Raw genomic sequence first — 25996 nt, 5'->3', positions numbered from 1 at the left:
GAATGAACATATGTTTTTCTGTGATTTGTAGGAGACGTATATTGCACAGCTTCTATTTTGTCTGCATTAAAACCACTTATCTAGTTGTCTTGCATCTGTGAACTTCTCTTGCAGCAAATTCCTGAATGCTAGATGAAATTTCTGAGAATCAAGATGTATTGCCTAGCCTGTCACAAAGTCTAATACAGATTTACTGGCTGTGTACCCCATGGGATTGCAGTTTCAGTAGATTAATGGCTATTTTGGTCTTTTTATGCTTTGTGCTGTTTCTCCCAAATTTGCATTTCCCACTCCCTTTCCTTCATATTTTTTATCTTGCTCATGTATGAACATCCAGTAAGATTTGACAGATAATTCAAACATAAAATTCTTCCAACCAATCAGGTATCTTTCTCCTTCCATCTCTTACTGATGATATTCATCAATATGGGTGATGTAGTAATTAAGATATAGCACTAAGACAAAGCCTACTTTCAGCCACTGAAGTGTATTGGATTAAAAAGTGCCAGTCATTTTCTCTGCACCTCACAAGGTTATTATGAGGAAAAATCAGAGAAAAGAATATTATATCCACCAATGACCTAATTGAACATTCTGACTAAGTGCCATCAAATTGGTGCAAACTGCCAGATAAGAAAGTATTTGGAAGAGATGCTAAATCAAAAGATGGAGTTGAGGCCAGAATTATTTCTACTAGGGATCACAAAAGAAAAACATGGAAAAAGTGGTTTATATTTAATGCTGCATATTTTAACGGCAGCAAGACTGGTTTTTGCACAAAAATGGAAAATAAAGAGACTCCCTCGGAACAAGAAATAATAAGATACTGGCTTGCGCAGAAATGGACAGACTGACTCTAGAGCTCAAAGACAAGAGTGAGACAGAATATCATGAAATCTAGGACAAATGTGATCGATGGTTAGAAAGGAGGGGAAAAAAGTCAGGACAGAAAAACACAGACAAATTAAGAATTGGGAAATATGGTATTAAGAATATATGATAGGTAGGAATTGGATATGTAACTGTATGATTAGTAATTATATAAGAAAGGATCAATGGATATGTAATCTGACTGACTACACACACCTATCTAATGGATATAAATGTAACTGTTATAAGATATAATCACTATATGGAAATGTTTATGCCAGAAATGTCGCACTATGTCCAATGTTTTTAATGTTTATGTAATACAAAGTTATTTTTAAAAATTGGTGCAAAGTTACCAAACAGATAAACCTTCCCTAAGATTACCTCTCCCCATTCTGGCCGTTCAGGTCTCTAATGACGTAGTAATGTCACTGTAATTGGATCCATTCATCTTGCTGTTTTTTCCATATTTTCTTTCACTTTTCTCTGCATTATATATCAACTTCTCAAAAGAGCAGGTCTTCACATAGTATGTCCAGAATATGACAATATGAGTCCGGTCATTTGTGCCCCAAGTGAGAGTTGAAGAAAGGTGGGATAGAAATCTAATAAATAAAAATAAATAAATAATGTTCACTACTTTCTCTATAAGAGAAAAGGTTTTTAGAAATCACAGAGGGGTTTATTTGTTTCAGGAACATCTCTATATTCCTAGCTGTTTTCCCCAATGCTAAACTAAAAACATGAGAAAGTTCTGAGTGCTTAAGTCTTTGTTGCAAATAATATATTTACTGCTTGTGTCTCAGCCTTAACTTTTTCATTCAGGTTAAAAACAATGCATATAATTTTAAGGGCGCCTTGGTGGAGATACTATGCCGAAAATATATTTCATCTTCCTGACTCTTGACATAGCATAGCATAGTGTGGGTTAATACAAAAAGCATTCTGTTGTGGATATGAAATTAATGTATGATATAAAACTATTAGCATTGCCTCCTGTTCTTTGTTGCCTCTGCCCTCTATAGTAAGATGTAGTGGCTTCATTTCTTTTAGTTATCTTCCATTTTTCAGTAGCTTTTTAAAATTCATTTGTCTAGCATCATTTATGTGTTGCCAAGGTAACAATTTCCCCCTAAACCCTATCCATTCTCATATACTTCACTTGTGAGACTCCATTCTGACTCTCACATTCTGTGCTTTCTTTCTAAGTATTTGCATGGTCAAATGCAAATTCATTCATCTTTATCATATTATCATATAGATGCTGTTTCATATTCATCTTTTTTCTTAGAAACTTATTGTGGTCTATAGAGAGCTCTAAAACAATCTTCAGCATTCAAAGCAAGCTTTTTGAAGGAATTCTGGAATGTGGGAAGCAATCAGCAGAACTATTTGAATGGTATAAACATGGTGTTAAGATGCCTGCAGAAATAAAACAGAGAAGTCTTACAGTAAAATTATTGGGTTTTTTCCCTTTCCTCCTCCATTTAACTATACCTGTATAGGTGTATAAATTTATTTATATTTAATTGGACAATTTTTAACAGTTTCTATTCTCATGGACTCTCATGACTGAGAAACAAATTATCAAATTATCAATATGGATTTTACACCCATCAAATGCTGTAAATCTTTTTTTCCAAATCAAATTCAGCTAGGGTGATTTCAGAAATATCTATGCAATTTTCTTGCAATGCTTTTTCAGTACTTTTGCTTTATTTGTGGATTTTTAGGTGGATTCCCCATCTAACCTGCAGCCTAGATCTCCCATCCAGATACAAATTTTGTGGAAAAGAATTCACCTCTTCTTGGATTTCCTCAAGTTTTGCATAGATTTGTCACAAAAAGTTATTAGAATTTAGTCTAATATATTGTTGCAGAAAATGACAGGCTTAGACTTCTCAGGATACAGGAAAGTTTATTTGGCAGCCAGGTTCAGAAAGCTAGCGAAATGGCTAGCATTGCAAGTTCTGAACAACCTTCATTATCGAAGCACGCGTTCTTATACATTCTCAAAAGCATTGCAACATGGAAATACTTAACACATTTCTTAATGGTTACCTTGAGGAGAAAACCTTATATGGAGATGAGAGTCTTATTTCTCATTTTGTTTCAGGTATGGCTTACGTGTTATTAACAAACTTTAATTGAACTTTGTGGTTTGGACTTTTGACACAGGTTTTGACATAGGGACGTTGGCTAGAACATCCTGTGGTTAGTGAATGGTGACACTTCCTTTAAGCAATTTCTAACTGTCCCTGTTATTCTATGTCTTCATTCTTATATTTTTTAATCCATATTTTATTCTGCTTTATCATAGTCTATTTCTATATACAGAATATCAGTTCAGTTAAACTAGGGGTAGTTATAGGAATATTCCATTCATCAATAGAGGCAGATTTTGGCCAGCCCTGCCCAATATATATTTCATAAATATTGGGTCCCTTATCACAGTTCTCACCATAACAATACAAGAAAGAACTAATGCCTTCTCATAATAATTTTCTGATAGTCAAATAATAGTTATTGCTGACTATAATTCTAGACAAAGTTTCAAAATCATTTCTAAATGATCTCCACCAGCACACTATCTGAGTCATAGTCTTGAAATGGAGATTTAGAAGAGATGCAATTATCTTGTCAAAATCACTCCAAGAAAACAAGTTAAAATTATTCAAGAGGTTGCAAAATATTTTATCATTGGCCATATTGAAGGATATTTTTAAACAATAGACTCAGAAGTTAATGTTAAGAGTATCTGTCGCGTATCTATCTTGTGTTTAAAAGTTGTTATAGAAAAGGAACTGATTTTACATGGCAAGGTTGAGATTGAATTGAAAGTGAATTTAAAAATAACAGACAACAAGAATGACATGGAAAAAGATGTTACACTGGACATACAAAAGAAACTGGCTGATGCAGTGGCAGATTAAGGTTTACTGGTGCCCTAAGCACTGACAAATCTTGGTGCTCCCTCCTTTGTACATACTGTATAAATCTTCATTGTTTTTTTTTTCTTTCTCAACTTTGTGGTGGCCCTGGGCCTGGTGCCCTAAGCACATGCTTAGTCTGCTTAATGATTAATACACCACTGGGATGATGTCTTAATAATTAAAAGAGATATACAAATAACATACTAAGAGAGTGATCTGGAAAATTTCCCTATATTGGATTAACAAAAGAGATATATTGAAGTTTTGAAGAATTTTGTGAGAAGGGGCAAAGAAAAAGTGAAAAGAAATCAAGTTCTAGGATATTATTTGGACTAAAGATCAAAATTGTTCGAAACAAAGGGAAGAAATATTAAGTTGTTTACTTGATCAAGATTAAAATACATATGTTGTTATCTGTTAACCACTAATGAACTTTTGCTAACATCAGGACTAAAATGAGAGGCTTTAAAGATTTTTTTATAAATAAGAGATGGGAAATAGGCAGAAGAGATTATTTCTTTTATTTTAAGGGAAGATGATAAATTACTAAAATTGTTTAGTATGACTGGGAGAGCCATTTCTTTACATATATTTTCTTTGCTCTGTTGTTATTTTTTCTCTCTTTTTTGTTGATCAACTGAAGCTGAAGTAGTAGGTCATGTAGTAAGATAGTGATACTATGTATGCAGGTTTGTGATAAAGACAAAGAATAAAGAAATGCAATTTAATCTTTTTGAATGACCAGATGAAAGTCTAGATCTGAATTTCATAAAAGCATTGCAGCATGTCTTGAAACAAGTATTTCATTCTAGAAAAAAAACCTCAAATCTTATTGAGTTATAACCATGGAAATATGAGCCAAAATTCCTCTAAAGTGATGGGTGAGACTGATAATAATTGGTTGTAGCTATGAAAGTCAAATAGTACAGCCAGTTACTAAATCTAAGGGGAGCAATTTTTTTTCTATGATGGCACATCACACATTGGCTTATGTATTTATGAAATAAATTAAAGAAGCACCAAACTGAAGTGTTCTTTATTCACTCAAACTCCTGACATGAACATTTAGTGGCAAAAATGATCAAAGCAAAAAGAAATGTGAAAAAAACCTCACAATTTTTTCACAGAATTATGCTAAACAGGCCTGACCCTGCTGAGCTTCCAAAATAGACCAAGTTAGCAATGTTCTCATTTTCAGATACGTTCTTAAAGATTTCTTTGTTTTTAGTTTCATTTGGTACCTGAACAGAATAAGTCATCCCCCCCACCTCCCCAGGATCACTGACCTTTTTCAAGGTGCTTTCAAAAGTATTCTATTCTTTATTTCTATATTTAAAAACAAACAACATGGCTCTTGATCAATCCATGATCTAACAGAAATTAAACCTTTCCGTATTGTCCTGGTCTTGAGTGCTTAGACAAGTGGGAATAAATACTATTATAGAACTAGGTATCTGTAATTATTCCTGATTATATTCTAACATGGGATAAACAGTTATAATAGATAGAGAGAACCGGCATTTCATTATTATTATAGCCATGTTTTAAGCCAGACTGTACTGTACTTCTGCTGATTTTTGAATATGTTTTTATAATCTGAATTGCATGTTTTATACATTCACATTTGTGAACTTCTCGCGTGGCTGCTCTGAAGCCTACAGTTATTAAGAATATAACAAAGTTGCCTGATTATTCCTCAGCTGTTAGAGGGATTCAAAACACTAAAGGAACCATTTCTACCTCTACTATCCATCAAAATAGTTGTATCACCCATTTAATCATAAAATCTTTAACTTATTTAGTTTCTGAATCATATTTCACCCAGCAAGTGCTCTGAGTTTCATACAATATTTTCCAATTCAATCTGGTCTCTAAATATTTTCCCTTATTTATACAGTTCTTTGATACCATGCTACTTATTTCAAGATATTGAAAGGGATTGAAACCAGGTGATTCAGACCATTATGAATCTTTTTTATTGTTGACAATCAAACTTTGCAATCTATATGAGTTATTTTCTCTACATTGAGTGTGGATTTTATGTATTTTCCTCACTACAAAACATACAGAAGGGATGAATCTGGACTATTTATTATTCTGCATTTATTTCAAACTATCGGTATGCTATTTATTATTGCACAATCTCTTACTGAGTCAACATTTCCTGCTACCTGAACCTTCAATGCCCTGGATGACTACTTTGTCCTCCAATGGCATGCACTTGCACTCCAGTTGTTCTATATTTACGATACCAAAAGGGAGGAGAAAGAAATACATATGGACAAGCACCAAACTTGCTGATCTTAATTCTCCAAACAATAAAGGGAAGGCACTCATAGCTTGGGAGACAAACAATAGCCAAACTAAAAGTGACATTCAGTCATATGCAGGTTTTTTGAAATATTTATTTCTAAAGGCAGCCACGAACTCTGGAGTCTGAAGTAGGAAACTGACATATGGTGGAATGTTTCTTAATCTTTTCTCCGGTAGTAGTTCCTCACTTGTTTTTCGTTCAAAGGGAAAGAAAACATGAAATGTAGGGAAGATAGCTCTGGCAATCTCTGCTCAATATAGTTTCAGTTCATGGTAACAGGCAGTGATGATACAAACAAGGAATGGATATATTAATAGCAATTCACAAACAAAACAAGAATTTTGGACTAATGATTTCTAAGAGTATGTCACGTTTCTATTTTGCTGTATAGAACAATAATCCTATGTGCAATTCCCCTAAGCATCATGAACTAAAAATATTTTCCCTCTACCTTGCCCCAAATAATTTTCTTTACAAATAATTAACTCCCATAGCAATTTATTTTTCCAAAACTGTTATTTTCTTTCAAACCTCTGGAAATGATTTCTTCTTCAATCAAGGAATATCCAATTTGTTGTGGTAGCTGTCTTTCAATGAAGTCCAATCCTATCTGCAGCATACTCAGTTCAGCCAGGTTCTCTGTACTTCTTCCTCCAATTTAAATTGAAATGACTGCAAGAATAATGACATTTAAATTAGTTAGCTGGCGCACCATATACTTTGTGACTATGTCAAGTTTATATTATCTGCTAAACTTTATTGATGTGTTTATTCACATTTCTAGGTCTTATTCATAATAAAAGTACTATAACATAATAATCTATCTATCATCTATCTGATATCATTCAACTGTTCATTAAAAAATAAAGATTAGCAGAACACAAAAAGAACCAAACTAGAGACTGAGAAAAGGAATAAGATGGCAAACCTACAGAACAACTCAAAACTTTCACCACATTTCATATCCAACAAAGAGGGCTCCAAATCCAAGGGAAATAACCAGACTTTGTGGTTCTTTGAAATGTAAACAGGATGGGAGCCATCTGGACCTCTGGGCAACTTCTGTCCAGAAATAAGCACTGTGAGGGAAAGGCACAATTCCTGGTTCTGATACATTTGATTGAAGTAACATGCTTGCCAGCCTTATCAGCTTAAATTGACTGGGGATAGGCAGACATCCAGACCCTCTGCTATTCTATTCTATTCTATTCTATTCTATTCTATTCTATTCTATGGTGTTCGGGGGGAAACTTCTTGTGACTAGTTGTCTTGGTGTGCAGTGTTCTATAGCGTCATTTTGAGAGTAAGGGTTGAAACAATTTATGTCCAGGATGTGAAGGGTCTGTAAATATTTTCACGGCCCTCTTTTTGACTCATGCAGTGTGCAGGTCTTCAGTGAAAAGCAGGTTGGCAGTAATTGTTTTTTATGCAATTCTGATTATCCTCTGAAGTCTGTGTCTGGTGGGCTTTATAGAGCATATTCAGCATCTTGACTGGACCCAGAAACAAACTACAACCTGTATAGCTTGCAGAAGGGTCACATGGATCATATAGGCATGCCAATTATAGAATGTCATTGCATTCTGGACCAGTCTAACATTCTGAGTGGTATTCAAGGGCACTCTGTGCTTCAATGTATGGCAGATTGCAATAGTCAAGCCATGAGATAACTAGGGGCAGGTGTGACTGTCTGGAATGTGTTTCAATTGAAAGCACATTCAAATGTGCTTCAATTCAATTGAAGAAATAGTGCAACTAGTGCACTGGATAAAGCAGAGCAAAGCCCTTCCTGGCCACAGTTGCCACCTGCTCATTAAACAGAAGCTGCAAATCTTTAAAACTTCTGAATTGTGTTAATGTGACATTCTGAGATTGAAGATGGATTGCCTTTTTACTGCTGCCACCACTGTTCTAATTCAGTTTGCCATTTTGAGGGTAAAAAAAATGAGAAAACCAAATGTCTTAAAAGCAAAAAAAAATATTAAAAACTGAAGATGAGAGTTGGACAGAAAACAAATGGGAGGATAGTGGCCTTTAAGACTGAACTAAAATGGAACTATCACCTCAATTTAGTTTTTAAAAAATCCAGACAAGTGGCAGCCTGTCCTTTGTCTGAACACATCAGGGTAATTGGTTCCATCATCAAACTGCTCTTATTGTTAACAAATTTCTTTCTACCACGCAACTGGAATCTGTCTTCCTGGAACTGAATATGTTATTTCATATTCTGTACGTTGAAAGTAGGAAAACTACTGTTAGCTTTCCTGCTCACATCTCACATTTCTATTTTGCCACCTAGAAGGGCAAAGCTCTATTGCTTTTACCAACATGAACTGAAAATATTTTCAGATTTGACACCATACCTTTCATATATTATAGGCCTTTGAAGTGATGCCTTTCAGTATTATATTTCCCCTCAGATGATGGTTCAGCATGTGGTGAGGACAGTTTACAAGGAGTGCAAAATGCCTCATTTTAATATGGTCTGACATGTTATTAGTTTCCCATTACTTTTAGTGAAGATTTACTTGCAACTATAGTCTCTGTTTGAAATGCTGAGGTTTTCCATTTCAGTGGCATCTCATTTTGAGACAGCCCACTATCCTTTGTAAAGAGCAGATAAAGTAGTTTTCAGATAGATTGGACAAATGGTCTTCTTTTTTATAAACAATTAAAGAAGGGTTATAGTCAAAACAGCACAGCCATCAGTCTTTTAGAAATACAAGGTAGCAGCACTACAAAGAAAAATTCTACTGATTGACCAAACAATTGCTGAAAGGAAAATCTTCCCCAATTCATTTTATTTTGGGACTCTAATGAAAATGTTTCCAGCTTAGTACTGACAGATATATTGGGTAGGTATAGTTGGGTTCACATAGAGCAAAATCAGCTGACTATCCGGTGCAATATCAGCATCCTTCTTTTTAAATCAAAGATAGAAATAGTTATGTGTACAAAATTGAAAGGCTTGTTTTCTTTTAACAGGCTTATTGGCCATCTTAATCCCAACATTTCAGTTGGAATTAACTCCATTGCATTCAGATCATTGGTGGGATTCAAAAAAAAATTACTACCCTGTTCTGTGGGCGTGGCTTGGTGGGGTGGCAAAGAAAGGATACTATAAAATCTCAATTCCCACCCCACTCCAGGGGAAGGTTACTGCAAAATCTCCATTCCCTCCTGATCACCTGGTATTTGGGAGACAGAGAATAGATGGGGACGGGACCAGTCACAGGTGGTATTTATTAGTTCTCTGAACTACCCAAATTTCCACTACCGGTTCTCCAGAACTGGTCAAAACCTGCTGAATACCACCTCTGATTTAGATGTGTTGATCACATTCACTTGCTTTTGCTTTTTGTGAGCAACAGAAGAGCAGCTTCTGCTTTCATCTGCCCCCACATTTTACTCAGAAGTGAGGGGAAATAAAAGTCATTGTTTAACACTTTCCATTAATAATCCATCATAGCATGAAACTATCAAGAGTTGGGGCATATCGCTGCTCATTACCCGTAAGGCAAGTGAAATTCAAATGGGATCATTTCCAATGGAAAGAACTGAAGAAAGTCTATAAAAATGAGAAGCGGTTTTAAACCACAATACTCCCATATGGTTTGTATCTGCAAACTCTTGCATTATTCTTATCACAAGAATTTCTAAGCTAATTGCTAATTACAGTACTGTGATATTGAGGTTTGATGTGTTTGGTTTCACAATATCCAGATCTTTGCTGCATTACAAAAGTAATGTGACTTGGTCTCTGGATGCAGAGGAACTAAAGAAAGGAATGTTGACTAATGACATTCTCGTGTGTTCTTATTTTGGTTAGAAACCGAATCTGTACATAGCACTGTATATTGTAGTTAGATTTTAATAGAGATCTTGCTCTCTGGGTGTCCTGGATTCTGAGATTTCAACTAGGGGTGATTCATAAATGATAAACCTATCATCTCAATAATAAGAGCTGGAACATGCTTATATTTTCAAAATGAAAGGTGAATTTTTCAATAGATAAGGCAAGTCACTTTCCTTTATTAGTTATATTCAGTTCCTCATCTGTGAAATAGGATTAACAGAATAAGCTTACTTCTTAAGGCTGTTCTGAGTGAAAGCACAATAAAGATATTAAAGCATTTTATGCCACTAACAAAAATACTATACTTTTTATAGCTGGATACCTGGCAGGCAGCTCTTGACTAGTATCATTAGTAGAATTGCACCATTTTTCTATAGATTACAGTTCAAGGAAGAATATTTTCTTGCCATCCTTTTCTTATCTTTTCTTAGCACTGTTTTTGAAAAATTAACTACTACCTTTTTCACAGCTCAGTAGCTTCAACAGTATTTGTGGCTCCCCTGAGAAAATCCAAGTCGCTTAAAATCACACTGGCAACCTGAGCACACACATTTGTATGCAACCAATCACCTCAGACTACAAGTTGAAGTCACTATTCAAAACAGAATGAAGGTAGTCAGAGCTACATGAGGGGAGAGGAGGTTATTTGAAATAAAATTAGGTTTGACTGAATTATAACTGTTGGAATGAGATTGTTTTAATTTGCCAGAAGAAAGGAGTTTAAATCTCATCCCATTTTGATTCTTATAGCCTGCCCTTTCTCTGAAATAGCATTTTTACTCTGTCATGAAATACACTACTTTTTCCCAGTTACTGAACTGGAAGTTGCATATATGTCATTTAGGAAGAGGAGATCCAAACTGATTGCAGCCAGTGTTTACAAAGTGTTTTTGTTCAATCTGAGCCAGAGCCTGGGTGAGGATGTATACAGGGCTTGTTATTTGAGGAAACACCATTTTTAAAAAATGGAAGACATGTTCATGCTCTCTATTTATCTCTGTAGGTCCCTGCTTCACTTTTGATTGTCTTACATTGAGTGTATATGAGACTTTTATGGCTCTCTTTAGACAGCCATCCTCAACTTTAATGGAATTTTGATTGTAATGATTATGGAGCAATTCCTGGATTCAGAAAAGCTGCATGATCCTGACTGAAGTGCCTGCAAACCAATATTAAATTTCTCAGATACCTAAAGCATTATGACACAAAGAGTTATTAAAAGAAAGGTGGTGAAAGAGCTAAATACAATGCCACCAGCTCAATTATTGAAGGGAGGGGTTCAGTGGTGAAATTCATTTTTTTTACTACTTGGTGGGCATGGCAGGGGAAGGATACTGCAAAATCTCCATTCCCTCCCCACTCCTGGGGGAAGGATATTGCAAAATCTCCATTCCCACGCTACTCTGAGGCCAGTCAGAGGTGGTATTTGCCGGTTCTCTGAACTACTCAAAATTTCCATTACCATTTCTCCATCATAACCTGCTGAATTTCACCCCTGGAGGGGTTCCTGTTAGAACAAAGCTACAGGGAGGCACAAATAGTGATTCTAAAATATCATTCATTTAAGTGTTTTCTGAAATGCACTATGCATCATCCACAATCCTCTGTGATTCTAGGGACTAAATACATTAGCATGTATTTATTTATTCAGTAAAATTTTACTTAAAGTTTTAACCTTTCTTTAATTGTAGGTGAGTAGGATGGAAAGTATAAATGATGCTTTGAAAATTAAAACTGAATAGCAAAAATGAAGTATGAAACAAATAGAAATGCAATATAAACTCATAAAGGCAGCATTATAGGAAAAGCATAACAAAACAGCAAATTAAATCAGCTACCAAATACTATGCCAGGAACCAAAGAATTGTGAAACTGTTTTTATGGTGCCTTTCTGCATACTATACATTCATGTGTGAACATAAGTGAGAAGCATAATTGTTGTGGCCCAGCAGGATCCGGTTGAGCTGCTGATGGACTCGGATAGCGAGAAACCATATGAGTCTGCCATGGAAGATGTGGCAGACCCTGGGCAGGGTTCAGACTCAGAGCAGGGACCAGAGAGGCTGGTTGGCCACCAGGAGGCACCTGAGGCATGGAGCAGTGGGGAGGATCAAAGGCAGTTTGTCCCTGATGCTAGATTACGAAGGGCTGAGAAACGGAAACAGCAACTCCGTAGGCAGTCTCATAGATGATAATTACGCACAGGTGTTTGTGCCTGGGCCCCTCCCAAGAGGATTTATAAGTGAGTGTTGGGAGGGGACATTTGCAGGAAACAATCATTCAAACTAGCATTGAAGAAATCTGTAGTCTTGTGGAATTATCTGCGTTGCTGTCTTGGAGCTTTCTGAGTTGCTGCCAACCTGTTATCTTGAACGTGAGTTTGCCGGGCCTTCAGTCAAAGGAGTTGTTATCGCATTCATTAAATAGTGGCAAACAGACAAGCCTGTGTTCTGGTTTATTCACAGGCAGAAGGGGGTCAGAACACTTAATGTTCAAAGGGAGGGAAGAAGAAATGACCCATTTCATCCAGCCTAGTTCATATGAAGAAATTAAGGACTGAATTGACTCAAAAAATGCTGGAGAAGCTTTCTACTTCTTAAGTTGCACTTGCTTCTGCTTCCCCATGACCACCACCACTGAAATAGACGAGCAAGTCAATACAATTGAAAAAGATTTAACATAAAATTCAGAATATTTGTTGGATCTTATTTACAAGTTTTTCTTGAAATCCAAAACCCATTCAAACTGCATTCAGTATATCCAAGCAGGAAAAAGCCAAGCTTACTCAGTATAGACACTGAAGTGAAGGACAAGAAGTTATAAAGTTAAAATTTGGTTTTGTTATTGGCTAGAATTGAGATTGTGCTATGAAGGCTTATCCTTGAATACCAACTTCTGTTCTTATGTTTTTATGAATTGTCCACATTCTGTGAACAAAAGTAGATGAAACAATCTTTGTTTGCCATCATTCATCTGTATTACATTGATTGGCATTGTTATTTTATTATTTTTCAACATATACCTTTCTTTCCTAAATTAACCGTTCACCTGAAACGTTGAATGTATTTTGATAAATGTACATAAGGTCTGTTTAATATGTAGAATGTTAATAGTTTAATAGAATTCATAACAAAGTTGTCCCATGTGAGTTGTTTCCTTTGTATTATTATTCCCTAGATTCCTTCTGAGCAATCATCGGAACATGATTTGTGTTGCCTTCTACAAGTTTTTCTTACCCATAGTTAGTTTCATTATCATGGCTCAATGCTTTGAGAATGATTTCATGCCTTTGAATAGCATTTTTAAGTAGAAATGAAATAAATATGGATGTTCTAAATCAGATGGGGAGGTTTCATTGATAAAAATGGCTTTATGTTTTGAGAGGCATCTTTTAAATATGGCACAGAAATGAAAAAGACAGCAATAATGGAAGAAGAGGATGCATAGGTTGTCTTTGCTGTCTTGCCTCAAATGTAGAGGTTACAGGTTTTAAGATGCCCTTCCAGAGAAGACTTAATATTTTTGAGACACTAATGGCACCATTTTTGCCTCCTTGAACCAATCCTTAGAATGTTTTCTTTCCAATAATCCATCAAGAAGACCAACTTATTTCTACTGCATTTAGCAGTAGGATAACTGAAATGCCGGTTTAATTTTTCATCCCTAATGGATTGCTTGGCATTTTCAAATAAAGGAATGAAGATTTCCTATTTGATGGCTGCTACTATTGTAATATAATTTAGATTGGCACCTATCTCCTGCCCTTAGGAAGTGCCTGAGGACTTGGCTGTGATGTTGTGTCTGTGGGTTTGGCAATAGTGGTGAGCCTTGACAATGACTATATTATAGGGGGTATTATTTATATTCGCCGGCTGACTTTGATTATGGTTTATTGAATTTTTTATTGTGGTTTTAAAATAGCTGTTGCTATTTCTGTTGTTTCAATTGTGAGATGCACAGAGTTTTACTTCTAAGATGGACAGCAAGGAGAAAGATGATATGGAGCTTTATATACATTTCGCTCTTACTAATCTAAAATGCACTCTGGCCCTTATTAGAATGGGATTATTTATCACACTTTTTACTTTTTAGTTTTCTGTATTTAAGAAAATTTTTAAAAACCATATGAGCTAGAACACAACTATCTTTGATTGGCACAAGATATCTATCCTTATCTAAACCATTACCCTCACCAATGGGGCTATATGAAGTATTAATATAATTAAATTATAATGTCAATAGTATGATCTTAATTTATTTAACTTAATCAGATCAATAGAACATTCATCTGATGGAAATTTAACTGTTAAATTTAACTGTTAAAATTCACGTGAACTCATATGTGGAACAGAATAAAAGGTGACCTTATCAGGAAATTGCAAGGCAGTTCTGAGTATGAAGACCTGAACTCTATAGGGAGTATTTCGGAGGAAATGAGGATTAAAGCAGAACACATTTTGTAAAGGAAGAAGTGGATATTTTCAAGTATTGTCTGTTTCTGAAATATTCATTATTAAAGATAACTCTTTAATAACTATTTTCACCAGGGAATGTATTTCATCCTGGTGTTTCTATCTATATATGCATGGACATTTATGTGCACATGGGTTCACACATGTTTGCATAAGAATGTGTGTCTAAATATTCCTACTAATCCAGCATCAAATATACTAGTATAAAATATTATTAAATAAGCATGTAGCTTAAAAGTTAAGTACAAGGATACTTCCTTGTGTCTACCAGTTTGAGGTATTTTAAGAACAAAACAATTTAAAAACATTTTCTTCCAAGATGTTTTTTTCATCCTCCCAGTCTGGCCTATAACTCTGGGATTTCTGTCAATCTTCTGTTGTGATACATGTGTAAAACTCATTAGAAATAAATGTTTCTGAGTATTTCTGATTAACATTGCTGAAAACCACATGTATGTGAAAATAGATACTAAGTGTAAGATTAAGACTCCTTTTTATAGATGTAGCAAAGACCTTTCCTTTACCTAACAAACTGTGCCAAGGGCATCTAAAAAAAAGTGGCAGCATCACACATTGTACACCTGTTCTTGCCCTTGTGGCTCTCCACTCATTTGAACATGGCTTCATAGTGAAGTCTTATGTGTATCAACATATATACTTTCACATGTATCTAAATGAAATACTTGCTTTTATCTTCTTAAAATGATTTGCTAGATTCCAGGAATGTGTTTTATCTGTCCTCCAGAACCCAATACTTTCCAAATGTGTGGACTACAATTCCCATCATTCTCAGTCTGTACAGTTGACACAACCAGAGGGCACCAATTGGAGAAGGAGATGCTTTTAAGTTTAAGGCTAGATTGAGAGAATCAAGAGCAAAGTGTCTTTATTATGAGTTGGTTGCCTTAACTGACATTGTCTGATCTCTTCCATTATTCTTTTACAGATTTTGGCTTCAGATTATTGCATCCTGGAAAGCTGGATCAGAAACCATCATTGCCTTTGATAATGTGTCTCTCAGCCTGGACTGTTATCTGACAAGTAAGCAAGCCTATGATTAGCTTTTAGATTGGTAGAGTGCCCATATGTCTTGCCAAAGACTAAATGCTTTCTATTACACTTAGAATATAGGTGTAGCTTATATTTCCTGCTTTGGTGCTTCCCCATATCTTGAAAAGTAAAGATAAGGTGTCAGTCCTTTAAGTTGGATCAGAGTTATGAATGCTAATGCTATTTATATTTTAAGTTTTGGGTACAAATCTGAATGTGTTTCTTCCCTCCCTCCTTCGTAAGAATTAGGGGGGTGGTCATGCATCAGATGCTTTGTCAAATAGCATTTCTGTCTCGGATACATATTTCCTTTATCTGAACATTGTTCTTGGTTGGGATTCTTTCTCTGTTCCTCAAACATTATTCCATTATGCCATTACATACAGTAAGTGACCCCAGTATTCCTGTGATTTTATTTCACAAAGCTTTCTGCATTTATTGTGTTGAATATGGACAAGAAATTCAGTGATTTTCTAGACAGAAAACATTAAAAGTCCCATTATACTGTCAAATTATACTTGCTAGAGTTTGTTTGTTTCATTCAATTTCTATAGCCGCCCATTACAGTGAATAACTCCTACAGTTCAGAAAATACCAAAAACATTAAAACAGTAAAAAGGATTTCAGGATTCTGTATAAGTCTTTTAAGACAGGTCATAAATCACTTTTTCCAAAGCCATTGTAATTTTGAATTATTGTTAAATGAATGGTCACTTAGTCTGGGACTACCTATATTTATTGCTTACCTATTTTACAACCATGCTGCATAACGTTCCAAAATAAACCTCTCCTTTCTTTTTAATGAATTTAATTTGCTTGCACATTTTGTGCACTAATGCAAATAATCTTCAATTTTAGCATCTACAATTATGGAGAAATATAAAACAAGAATATAAAGAAAGAAACTACCATTATGAAAATTTTATAAATTTGCTGTGACTGGGTGGTTATACAACATTTACTGGAATTTTTCAATTAGGTATAATAACTATGGCCTTTCACCTTCTTAGCATCTTTCTTTCTTTCTTTCCTTCTTTCTTTCTTTCTTTCTTTCTTTCTTTCTTTCTTTCTTTCTTTCTTTCTTTCTTTCTTTCTTCCTGTTTCCCCTTTCTATTTATTTCAAATCATGTTAAAGCAATAATAGATGCCTGGCTACCTTTCCTTTTAACACTATGTATATTTTGATTGCAATCACTTGGCCTGGTTTAATTCACCAGCTGTTGCTCTACTAACTTTTTCAGGCCTACACACTTAGCCCTACACAATCCAAAACCAGACTGCTTTTTATGTTTCAGTCAATGAAGAGAAGACATATCGACATAGCAGACCAGATGCAGGCAATCTGCTCTATGAAAGAGGTAGGGGAGAAGGACATTTTGAAGAAAAACCAACACAGTTTACTGTTCCAGTTGGCTTTCGAGGTAGGATATTGACTTTTTGACAATGATTTCAGAATAATTGGAGCACTCACAAGAGTGCAGGTTTTCAATGCAGTGTTGGCTAGAAGGCAATCAAACAAAAAGAGAAATACTGATACTAGATAACCAACATCAATATCAGTCAATAAGAATTAAAGTTATCAGCCTGTGTACATACTTTAAAGATTAAAGGTATCAATCCATATAAATAATTAAAGTATTCAACTGTTCAAAAACATCAATAAGAGAAAAATATTCTGAAGTAAAAATGGAATTCAGGAAGAACTGAGGGGTTACTTTATAGCTTACAATATGTAGGAAAAATTGAGATAACCATGAATGGAATTCTCCAGTTCATTCCCCCGGTTCTATCGAGGAGGTCCTATTGTTACTGTTATTATATAGACAAAATTGTGAAATATAGGTGCCAGTTCTTTAGCTGATATTGCTCTTCATATGCATTCCCTTCTTTCCAACAACCTACTGTATGTGTGCTAAGAGCCATATTAATATAGACAAAAATGTGAAATCATAGCTGTCAGTTCTTTAGCTGTTTTGGGCTTTCGTACACATTGAGTTCTTCCCAACAACCTACTGTAAGTGTGCTAGTAACCATTGAAACTACCATGGTTGGTTTATGCCATAATCTTTCAGTTTCAATGTTCAGATCACAATACTTTGCAATCTTCTTCCATTATTTGCCCATTCTACTATCTTCTAGTATTGCCACATCAATTATCCACACTTTTTTTCTTTACAGCCTCAGTTAAATATGATGTGCCAAGACTATCAGTTTCTATTTGGAAATCCCGCGATATTTTAACCTGATTATTTTTAACTACTTTTTCAACTCTTATGTTCCCAACAATTTTTCATTATGGGTATTTTGTACTGATGTTCCAGTGAATCATGTTGATGACTGTGTTATATTTTTTATAATCAGTTTATGTGATCGTCTTGCATGAGCTGAGTATATGATCTACTGTTTCTTCTGTCTCTTTGCACAATCTGCATTTTGATTCATTAGACAATTTTTCAATTCTGACCTTGATTGCATTAGTTCAAATAGCTTGCTCTTGAGCAGCCAAAATCAAGCCTAGAGAATCATTTTGTAATGTTCCAGTTATAAGCTATTGCAAGGATTTATCTTTATCCACTTTTCACTTGATCTTTCTGGAAATTAAACATGTTTTTATTGTCAGCATTCTGTGTGTGTTTTTATTATGTTATTTTAATATTCATGTTCCGATGCATGCTTTTCCTCTTTGACAGTCTGTTGGACTTGAGGTAAACCTCCACCTTGATTACTGCAGCACATTAAAATGCACCGGTATTACAGAGATGTAATGCAAAATGAATAGTTATTAGCTTTTTAGTTTTTGGGTTCAGACAGTCCACTTCAGCCTGTGTCCAGTTAATAATACCAGCTGTATATGGCCCAGGCATGGCTTTGATGGTGTTTCCCCCATTCATTTTTTTCTTTAGTACTTTTCTCACTCTTTTAATGTATTCTTTACTAATCACATTTTCAACTTGTCCATGCTTGTTGTTATCTAACTGTAAAATGCCCAAACATACATTTTATATTTTATTTTTCCATTTTATATTTTATAATTACAAATTGTCCTCACTTAATGACCATTTATTCAGCATTTCTTCAAAATCATAATGGTAACCTGTTTGTACTTACCCTTTATATTTCAGAATGACAAAACATTTGTAAATGTAAGGCTGCTTTATGAGATTTATAGCATACTCTTAAGTAGTTGCATTGCAGCTTGGAAAATCTGGGGTCCCTAAACTCGTCCTCTTCCTGCTTCTCACTCTATCCATGCCTGTGCTCTACTGGCCACAGAAACAGCCTGTGTCCCTCCACCTATCTCCTAAACTTCTCCTTCTCCATTTCTGGCCAAGCTAGCAATATCTATCTTCTGCCTATTTCTTGAATATACTGTATGAGGTGAAGCAGGTAACAGAGGAGGTGCAGGAAGGGGGAAATGGTAACAATGATCCAGGGGCTGAATGACAGCCACTGGCCATCACCCAGTGATGCAGAGGATCCTGTCTGCTTGGCAGAGACGTGTGGTGAGCTTCATGGCCGATGAGGCATGGTAGATAGGTGGGTGACTGCCACTCTGGGCTCTTCTCCCCCCGCACTCACTCACTTACACACTCACTCACACACACACACACACACAAACTGAGAGCACCCAAAAAACCCAGGCGTGCATCTCTGGCTGCCCTTAGTCATACCAGTTTCTCGCTTTCGCACTCCACGCAGGCAGGCAGGCAGCCCCTCCCTTCCTCTCTGCCCCTCACGGTTCGCCTGGTCGAGATCAAGGTCTATCTCCAAGCACCGGTCTATAAAGCACATTTTGGTGCCAGCAATTTGTCCAAGGCGGAGGGTTGAAAGGAGAGAGCGAGAGAACGAAAGAGAGAGAAGGGGGGAAAACTCAGCCACAGGCAACTCTTGGACGTTAACTCTGCCTTATCTTGGATCCAAACAAGGACGCCGCCCGCCACGACTTACGGGCTTTGAAAGCCCTTTTATGGAGTCCTCGACTTCAACCCCCCAAAAGTTTCTAATACAGGCAGCCATGCCATCCGAACACCTACAGAGGGCCACCCACGACTTGACACGTGCCTGAGGGCCAAAAAGGCAGCACACCGTTCCCTCTGGCCAGCTGCTCCACTTACCTTCCACTAGGGCGGTGGGGAGGATGTCCCGAGAGTCTCTTTCCCCCTCCGCCCCGTCCGGGGTGGTAGAATCCCAAACCCAGCCAGCTGAGTCAAAGCCCATCGCAGTCACGGCCGTTGCTCCGAAGCCTCCAGGAGCGCCGGCTCCTTTGCAAAAAAATAAACTGAGCGGCAGGAGGGAAGGCGGTCCCTCGAGCCTGAAGTTTGCTGGAAGAACTGACTCCTCCCGGACTCAGCTCTCATGCGGTCTCTTCTGACAAGAGCAAGCCTCCTCCTTCTCCCCCACTCCTCTCTCGTCTGAAGCGCGCCCTCTGAAATAACCCGCCCAACGTAAGCGTGCTCAACTGCAAGGCATGATTCGCTGCTCCAAGATCAGGAGGCTGGAGAATCACGTGCCTCCTTTCCATACAAAATTTTTCGCTTTTTAACCCTTGCTTAACTCTTAAAAGGCGAAAAATTCCTTATGCAAAGGAGGCCCATAGTTCTCTTGCCTCCTCCTACAGTTAACACTAAGCAGACTCAAAGTCACTGTGACTTGGAGTCTGGCAGCAACTACCTTGGCCTTTTTAATTATTTTAAAAAAATTCTTTAAAATTCTTTCCTTTTCCTCGGGAGACTGGTGAGGCCCTGCCTCCCCTGCCTCTAGTGACTGCACGTCCCTGCTGCTTGGTCAACTAATGTCCCCCTGAACTCAAAACTCTCCCATACAAGCTATTGGGAGAATCTCTTCTCCCAGGATCTGGTACGAAGGAGGACGGGATGACATATTTAGGCTGCATTCCTGGTGGCTATTAAGTGGTCACAAAACGATGCAGAAAACTCTTCACTTGTCTATCTTTTTGCAGCCCAGATCTGATAGCTCTTGTGAAAAAAAGGGTAAAATGAAAAAACTGAGGAATATACATGTGCCTACGAGAAAAAAATGTGAGAGAGATACAGATTACAAACCAAGACTGTGATGTTTATCAAAGAAAGATGTTGCTTACTTACATAGATATATGCCTAGTACATATTTATCATGCTATTTCTTTGAGGGTAAGCAAACTATTCAGAGTTCAGAAAGGTAGCAAGAATAGATAACAACAAAAAAAGATAGCCCAAAAGATTAAAAGTATGAGATATTCTCTTCAGGGAGGTTGATCTAACTTCTGCAAGTCTAGTTTACTTTCTCTGCCTGCGGTTATTCTACATTTATTGTAGATTTAACTCTTCTTTCTTTTTTTCCCTTTATGCCTATTTTCCTTCCAATCCTCTTTTGACAGTACCAAAAATGGTCTGTCCCACACTTATGTCATTCTTCTCTCTTTCCCTAACTGTCAACTTATTCTTGTAGATAATGAAATTGATAAAGTTTTAGATTTATATGTATTCCTGTTCCAATTGTACAAATGAATACAAATGTTTAAGATTTGTATATGAATCATATGAGAATCCCAAAGTTTCTCTTTCAAAAGGCAACTGGATTTTCTTGTTTTTCTTTGAAGACCTTTCATTTCTCATCCAAGAACTAAAGAAGCTTCAAAAGGTCTTTAAAGAACCCCTTTGGGACAATCATGACCTGGATGAGAATCTCCATAGACATGGATCATATGAGAACTGGTGCTTCAAACCAAAGACTTTGCATTTCCATTCCTTCTGGGCAAAATATATCCAATGTATCCAAAGTGACAGTATTATATGCTTCAAGTGTACTAACCCAAGTCCAGTTTTATCTCAAATATTTTAATGCCCTTCTTTGCAAAGTAAGATCTTTAATCTGGAGAGTACCTTGCAAGCCAACATGAATGGGTTGCCAGCACCTCATGAATGCAGAGCTACATTAGCATGCTGAGAACACATTTAGCACACATGATTGGATATTTTCTCTTATTTGTGATAGCTTTTTTATTGATGGTTGCATGTCCCTCATCATAAAAGTGACAGTCTAGCATTCCTGCTGGAAACTAAAATTGATTTGGCTACAGCTCTGCAGGAGCTATCTGCTTTCAGTTTGAAAATAAAGCTAAAAGGCACAGCAGGGATGGAGGGGGAGATAAGTTCTCCAGCACAGCAAAATCATCTATTTACTTCCCTAGAACAGCCTAATTACTTGTCCACAGAATAAAATTAGATGTCAGCAACAAGAAGGAGTAAGCAGTAAAATAACATCAAGAGTTACAGATAAGGTACTTATTTATTTATAAGTTATATACTAGTTACTCTTCAGCAAAAGCTCCTAGAACAGTTTGCAAGAATTAAAAAGGTCAACAAATATCAAACAATAAACATGCCCTAAATTCCAGCATAAACATAAGCTAAGTGCAAATAAACTCTAAAAGCAAATATTATATTGTGATTTATATTGACAATTGTGCAAGTTCACAGAGGAAACACCTGCCCAGATGTTCTCTAAAGTCACTATTTCCTGCCCAGTTGTTCTCTAAAGTCTCAAGGTCTATATAAGAATCCCTTCCTTAATCTGAAGTCAAGTGATTGTTTCAGGCTGATAACAGAGAAATCTTCTGTAGCTTTTAGATCAGTTTCATTCAATTTAAGAAGAGAATATTTCAGAAGAACTTCCCCAGTGCAAAAGAATTTATTGGTAAAGTGGAATATATTATTCTTGTATTTGTTTTGTTATGAGATGACCAAGAAGTATGTGTAAATCTATCATTTTTGATCGCACAATACTTTATTCGGTCATCCACAGGTTCAAAAAAAGTCATTGTGAGAGAACACCGGGACTTTTTCAGTAGTGGTGCTGCTACCTTATTATCATTAAACTAGAGTCTTGCCCTTAAGAAATTGTCAGAGATTTTGAAAACCCATTTGTGACCAGCTCTAGTTTTTAGAATCTCCAGTCACAGTGAGCATTTGGATCTATGCTCAACAGAGATGTCTGCAAAATTTGATAATAAAAAGATTAAAATGCAGAAAATAATATCCTCACAATGACGTTATAGAGCACTGCACACCAGAACAACTAGACCAAGAACAGTTTTTTCCCGAATGCCATCCCTCTGCTTAACAACTAATTCCCACAACACTGTCAAATAATTTATTAAAACTGTATTACTATTATTCTTCTCTTACTAGTACCTATCTCTTCCAATGTGTTACTATAACCATGTTGCTTATATCTTTCAATTTATATTATTTTAATTGTTTCCTAATACAATTTGATAGCTTATTAGTAACCTTGGCTATCACTAAATGTTTTATCTTTTTATTCTTGATGAATGTATTTTATTCTCCTTATGTACATTGAGAGCATATACACCAAAGACAAATTGTGTGTCCAATCACACTTGGCCAATAAATAATTCTAAAAATCCAAGATGGTGGTCCCAACAGTGTGTTTGAAGTTCCTCCTGATGTACATAAGAACATTGATTGCACCATCATGACACCACTAATGCTCAGATGTAAAAAAAAAAGGCAACCATCAAAATAAGATGCTTTTATCTTGCTATTACAATTGCACAATCTAACTGGTCATTCTTGAAATATGCCAGCTATTAAAAATAAAGAAGAAAAGAAAAAAAATCACCATAGCCTGATATTTTAATATTTCTACTACATTTATTTTCCTTCTCCATTTTGTTTGAGGAATCTTGTGACAAAGTCTGTATCTGCCATGTAGAAAAGTTTTATAGAAACTGACTAACAGTTATCTGTTCCATAAATAAAAAAATAGATGAAAAAAATGATTCTTAAAAGATAAGGTGCTCATGGTTGTCTGAGGGAGCAAGGATGTCTTTTTCTCACAGCTTTCTGGAAGTCTGACATAGTAAATGATAATAAATAAAAGCACTTTAGGAAGGAAAAAAAAGCCTATTTTATTGCTCCTGGGAAGAATGATACTTCAAGTACAGACTATCCTGCTGTTCTATGGCAGCAGTATAATGTGACATAATACAAAATCCATTTTGCATAAGCTATATATTGCAATTGCAAGCAAACGTTTAAGGAGCCATATTGTCTTTTCTTGCTAGATCTGATGCCACTGATCCATAAAGCAGCATTTTACATGGTCTTTTTTTATTTAAAAAAGTAGAGAAGGGAACAAGGGGATCGGCCATATTAGATTTAATTCTCACTAACAGAGAGAAAATGATAGAAGGTGTTGAAGCCATAGGAACCCAGGGGGCAAGTGACCATGCAATATTGGAATTTAACATTATGCAAACACAAGGAGTGGAACAAAGTCAAACTAGAATCTTAGATTTTAAGAGAGCTAATTTCAATAAACTTAGAGAGAGCTTGGGAAGAATTCCATGGATGAGAATCCTCAAGGGGAAAACAACTCAAGAAGCTTGGGAAATTTTGAAAAATGAGATTACAAAAGCTCAGTCTAGCACAATACCAGTGAAGAAGTAAAATAACAGCTCCCAAAAGAAACCAGCATGGCTTCATAAAGAACTCTCTGACAAATTGAAAGACAAAAAAGTTAAGTATAAAAAGTGGAAAGAGTGGGACATAACTAAGGGAGAATATCAGCAAATAGCCTGAGCCTGTAAAGATGAAGTAAGGAAAGCTAAGGCTCACAATGAAGAAAGGCTTGCCAAAAAGTAAAAAATAACAAAAAAAGCTTCTTCCAACATGTTAAAACAAGAAAAAGGTTAAGGAAACAATTGGTCCATTGCTGGGAGAAGTGGCAAGAAGGTGACAAGCAACAGGGAGAAACAGGACTATTTAGCTTTTTTGCATCTATCTTTACACAACAGGATAAAACAGTCCAACCTATCAAAAACAGCACTACAAAAATCAGTTTAGGAACACAAATTGAAATAGGGAAGAAAATGGTAAGTCTGTCTACCCTAGATGAGTTCAAATCACCCGGACCGGACTAATTACACCCCAGGGTTCTGAAGGAACTGGCTGATAAGATCTCAGAACCACTGAACTATATCTTTCAGAGATCCTTGAGCGCCGGGGGACTGCCAAAGGACTGGAAAAGAGCTGATGTGGTCCCCATCTTCAAAAAAGGGGAAAAAAATAGATCCAGGAAACTATAGATCTATCAGCATGACCTCTTTCTGGAAAAGATAATCAAGCAATGAATTAGCGAACACCTAGAAGTAAACAAAGTAATAGCCAAAAGCCAACATGGGTTTGTCAAAAACAGATAATGTCAGACTATCTTATTGCATTCTTTGACAAAGTGACAAAATTAATGGACCAGAGGAATGCCGTCGATATAGTTTAGTTGGACTTCAGTAAGGCATTTGATAAAGTAAACCATAACCTACTACTAGATAAAGTAGAAGAATGTGGGTTGGACAGCATCACCACCAGATGGATTTGTAACTGGCTGACCAACCGCACTCAACATGTAGTCTTCAATGGAATTGCATATACATGGAGGGAAGTATGCAGTGGAGTACCCCAAGGCTATGTTTTAGCCCAGTACTCTTCAACATCTTCATCAATGATTTGGATGAGGGAATAAATGGGGAACTCATCAAATTTGCAGATGGCACCAAGTTGGCAGGAACAGCCAACACTCCAGAAGACAGACTTAAGATACAAAAGGATCTTGACAAACTTGAACTTTGGGCACTGTTTGTGGCCCGGCAGACTCCGACAGTGAGGGGGCTTATGAGTCGGCCTTGGAGGAGGTGGAGGACCCTGGATAGGGTGTCGACTCCGAGCAGGGCGAGGAGAGACTGGTTGGCCACCAGGTGGTGGCAGAGCATTGGATCAAAGGGAATGTTCATGAAAACATTTGGGAGTTGTATCAGGATGCATGCAGGCGCAGAGCTACTCAGCATAAAGAACAAAGGAGTAACTACAGGAGGTGATTACGAACATCTGATGCTGATCAAGATCCCCTCCTGCTGATAAAAGAGACTGCTGTTGCCACGCCCTGGTTGCAGAAGTCAACGTTCTCGTTCTTGTTCTCGTTCTCATTCACAAACTGAGAGAAGCCAACTTGGATAAGTGGCTTGAGATAGAGAAGCTGGTTTGCAGTGTTTTGTGAGTTATAAGACTTTTGCCAGAGCAATTATCTTTGTTTCTTTTGGGCTCGCAGCCAACTAGAGCTTGGACTGATTAAAACATTCTTTTGTATGTCTGTGTTGGCTTTCGTTCCTGGACAGAGAAGGAGGGGTCAGAACAGGGCACTATCTAATAAAATGAAATTCATTGGTGAAAAGAGTAAGGTTCTACATTTAGGCAAGAAAAACGAAATGTACAGGTACAGTAAAGGTGATACCTTCCTCAATAGTAGTAACTGTGCAAGGGATCTTAGAGTCCTAGTGGACAACCCTGTAACTATGAGCCAGCAGTGTGCAGCAGCTGCCAAAAGCCAACACAGTTCTAGGCTGCATAAACAGAGGGATAGAATTAAGATCACATGAAGTGTTAATACCACTTTATAATGCCTTGGTAAGGCCACACTTGGA

The 25996-nt window shown here is 36.6% G+C and overlaps 1 protein-coding gene across 1 annotated transcript in view; it reads left to right on the top strand.

The window, feature by feature from the left end:
- Positions 1-25996, top strand: part of ALK (ALK receptor tyrosine kinase) — a 346271-nt gene that overhangs the window by 227707 nt on the left and 92568 nt on the right. Inside the window, exons 8-9 of the mRNA XM_032216056.1 lie at positions 15392-15486; positions 16791-16916. Of these exons, the coding sequence (XP_032071947.1) occupies positions 15392-15486; positions 16791-16916 (221 nt within the window). The remainder of the gene's footprint in view (positions 1-15391; positions 15487-16790; positions 16917-25996) is intronic.

The sequence above is a fragment of the Thamnophis elegans genome, chromosome 4 (genome assembly GCF_009769535.1).
Source record: "Thamnophis elegans isolate rThaEle1 chromosome 4, rThaEle1.pri, whole genome shotgun sequence".
Lineage (NCBI taxonomy): Eukaryota > Metazoa > Chordata > Lepidosauria > Squamata > Colubridae > Thamnophis > Thamnophis elegans.
The sequence above is the reverse complement of the archived record's forward strand: the minus strand, read 5'-3'. Positions and strand labels throughout refer to the sequence as shown.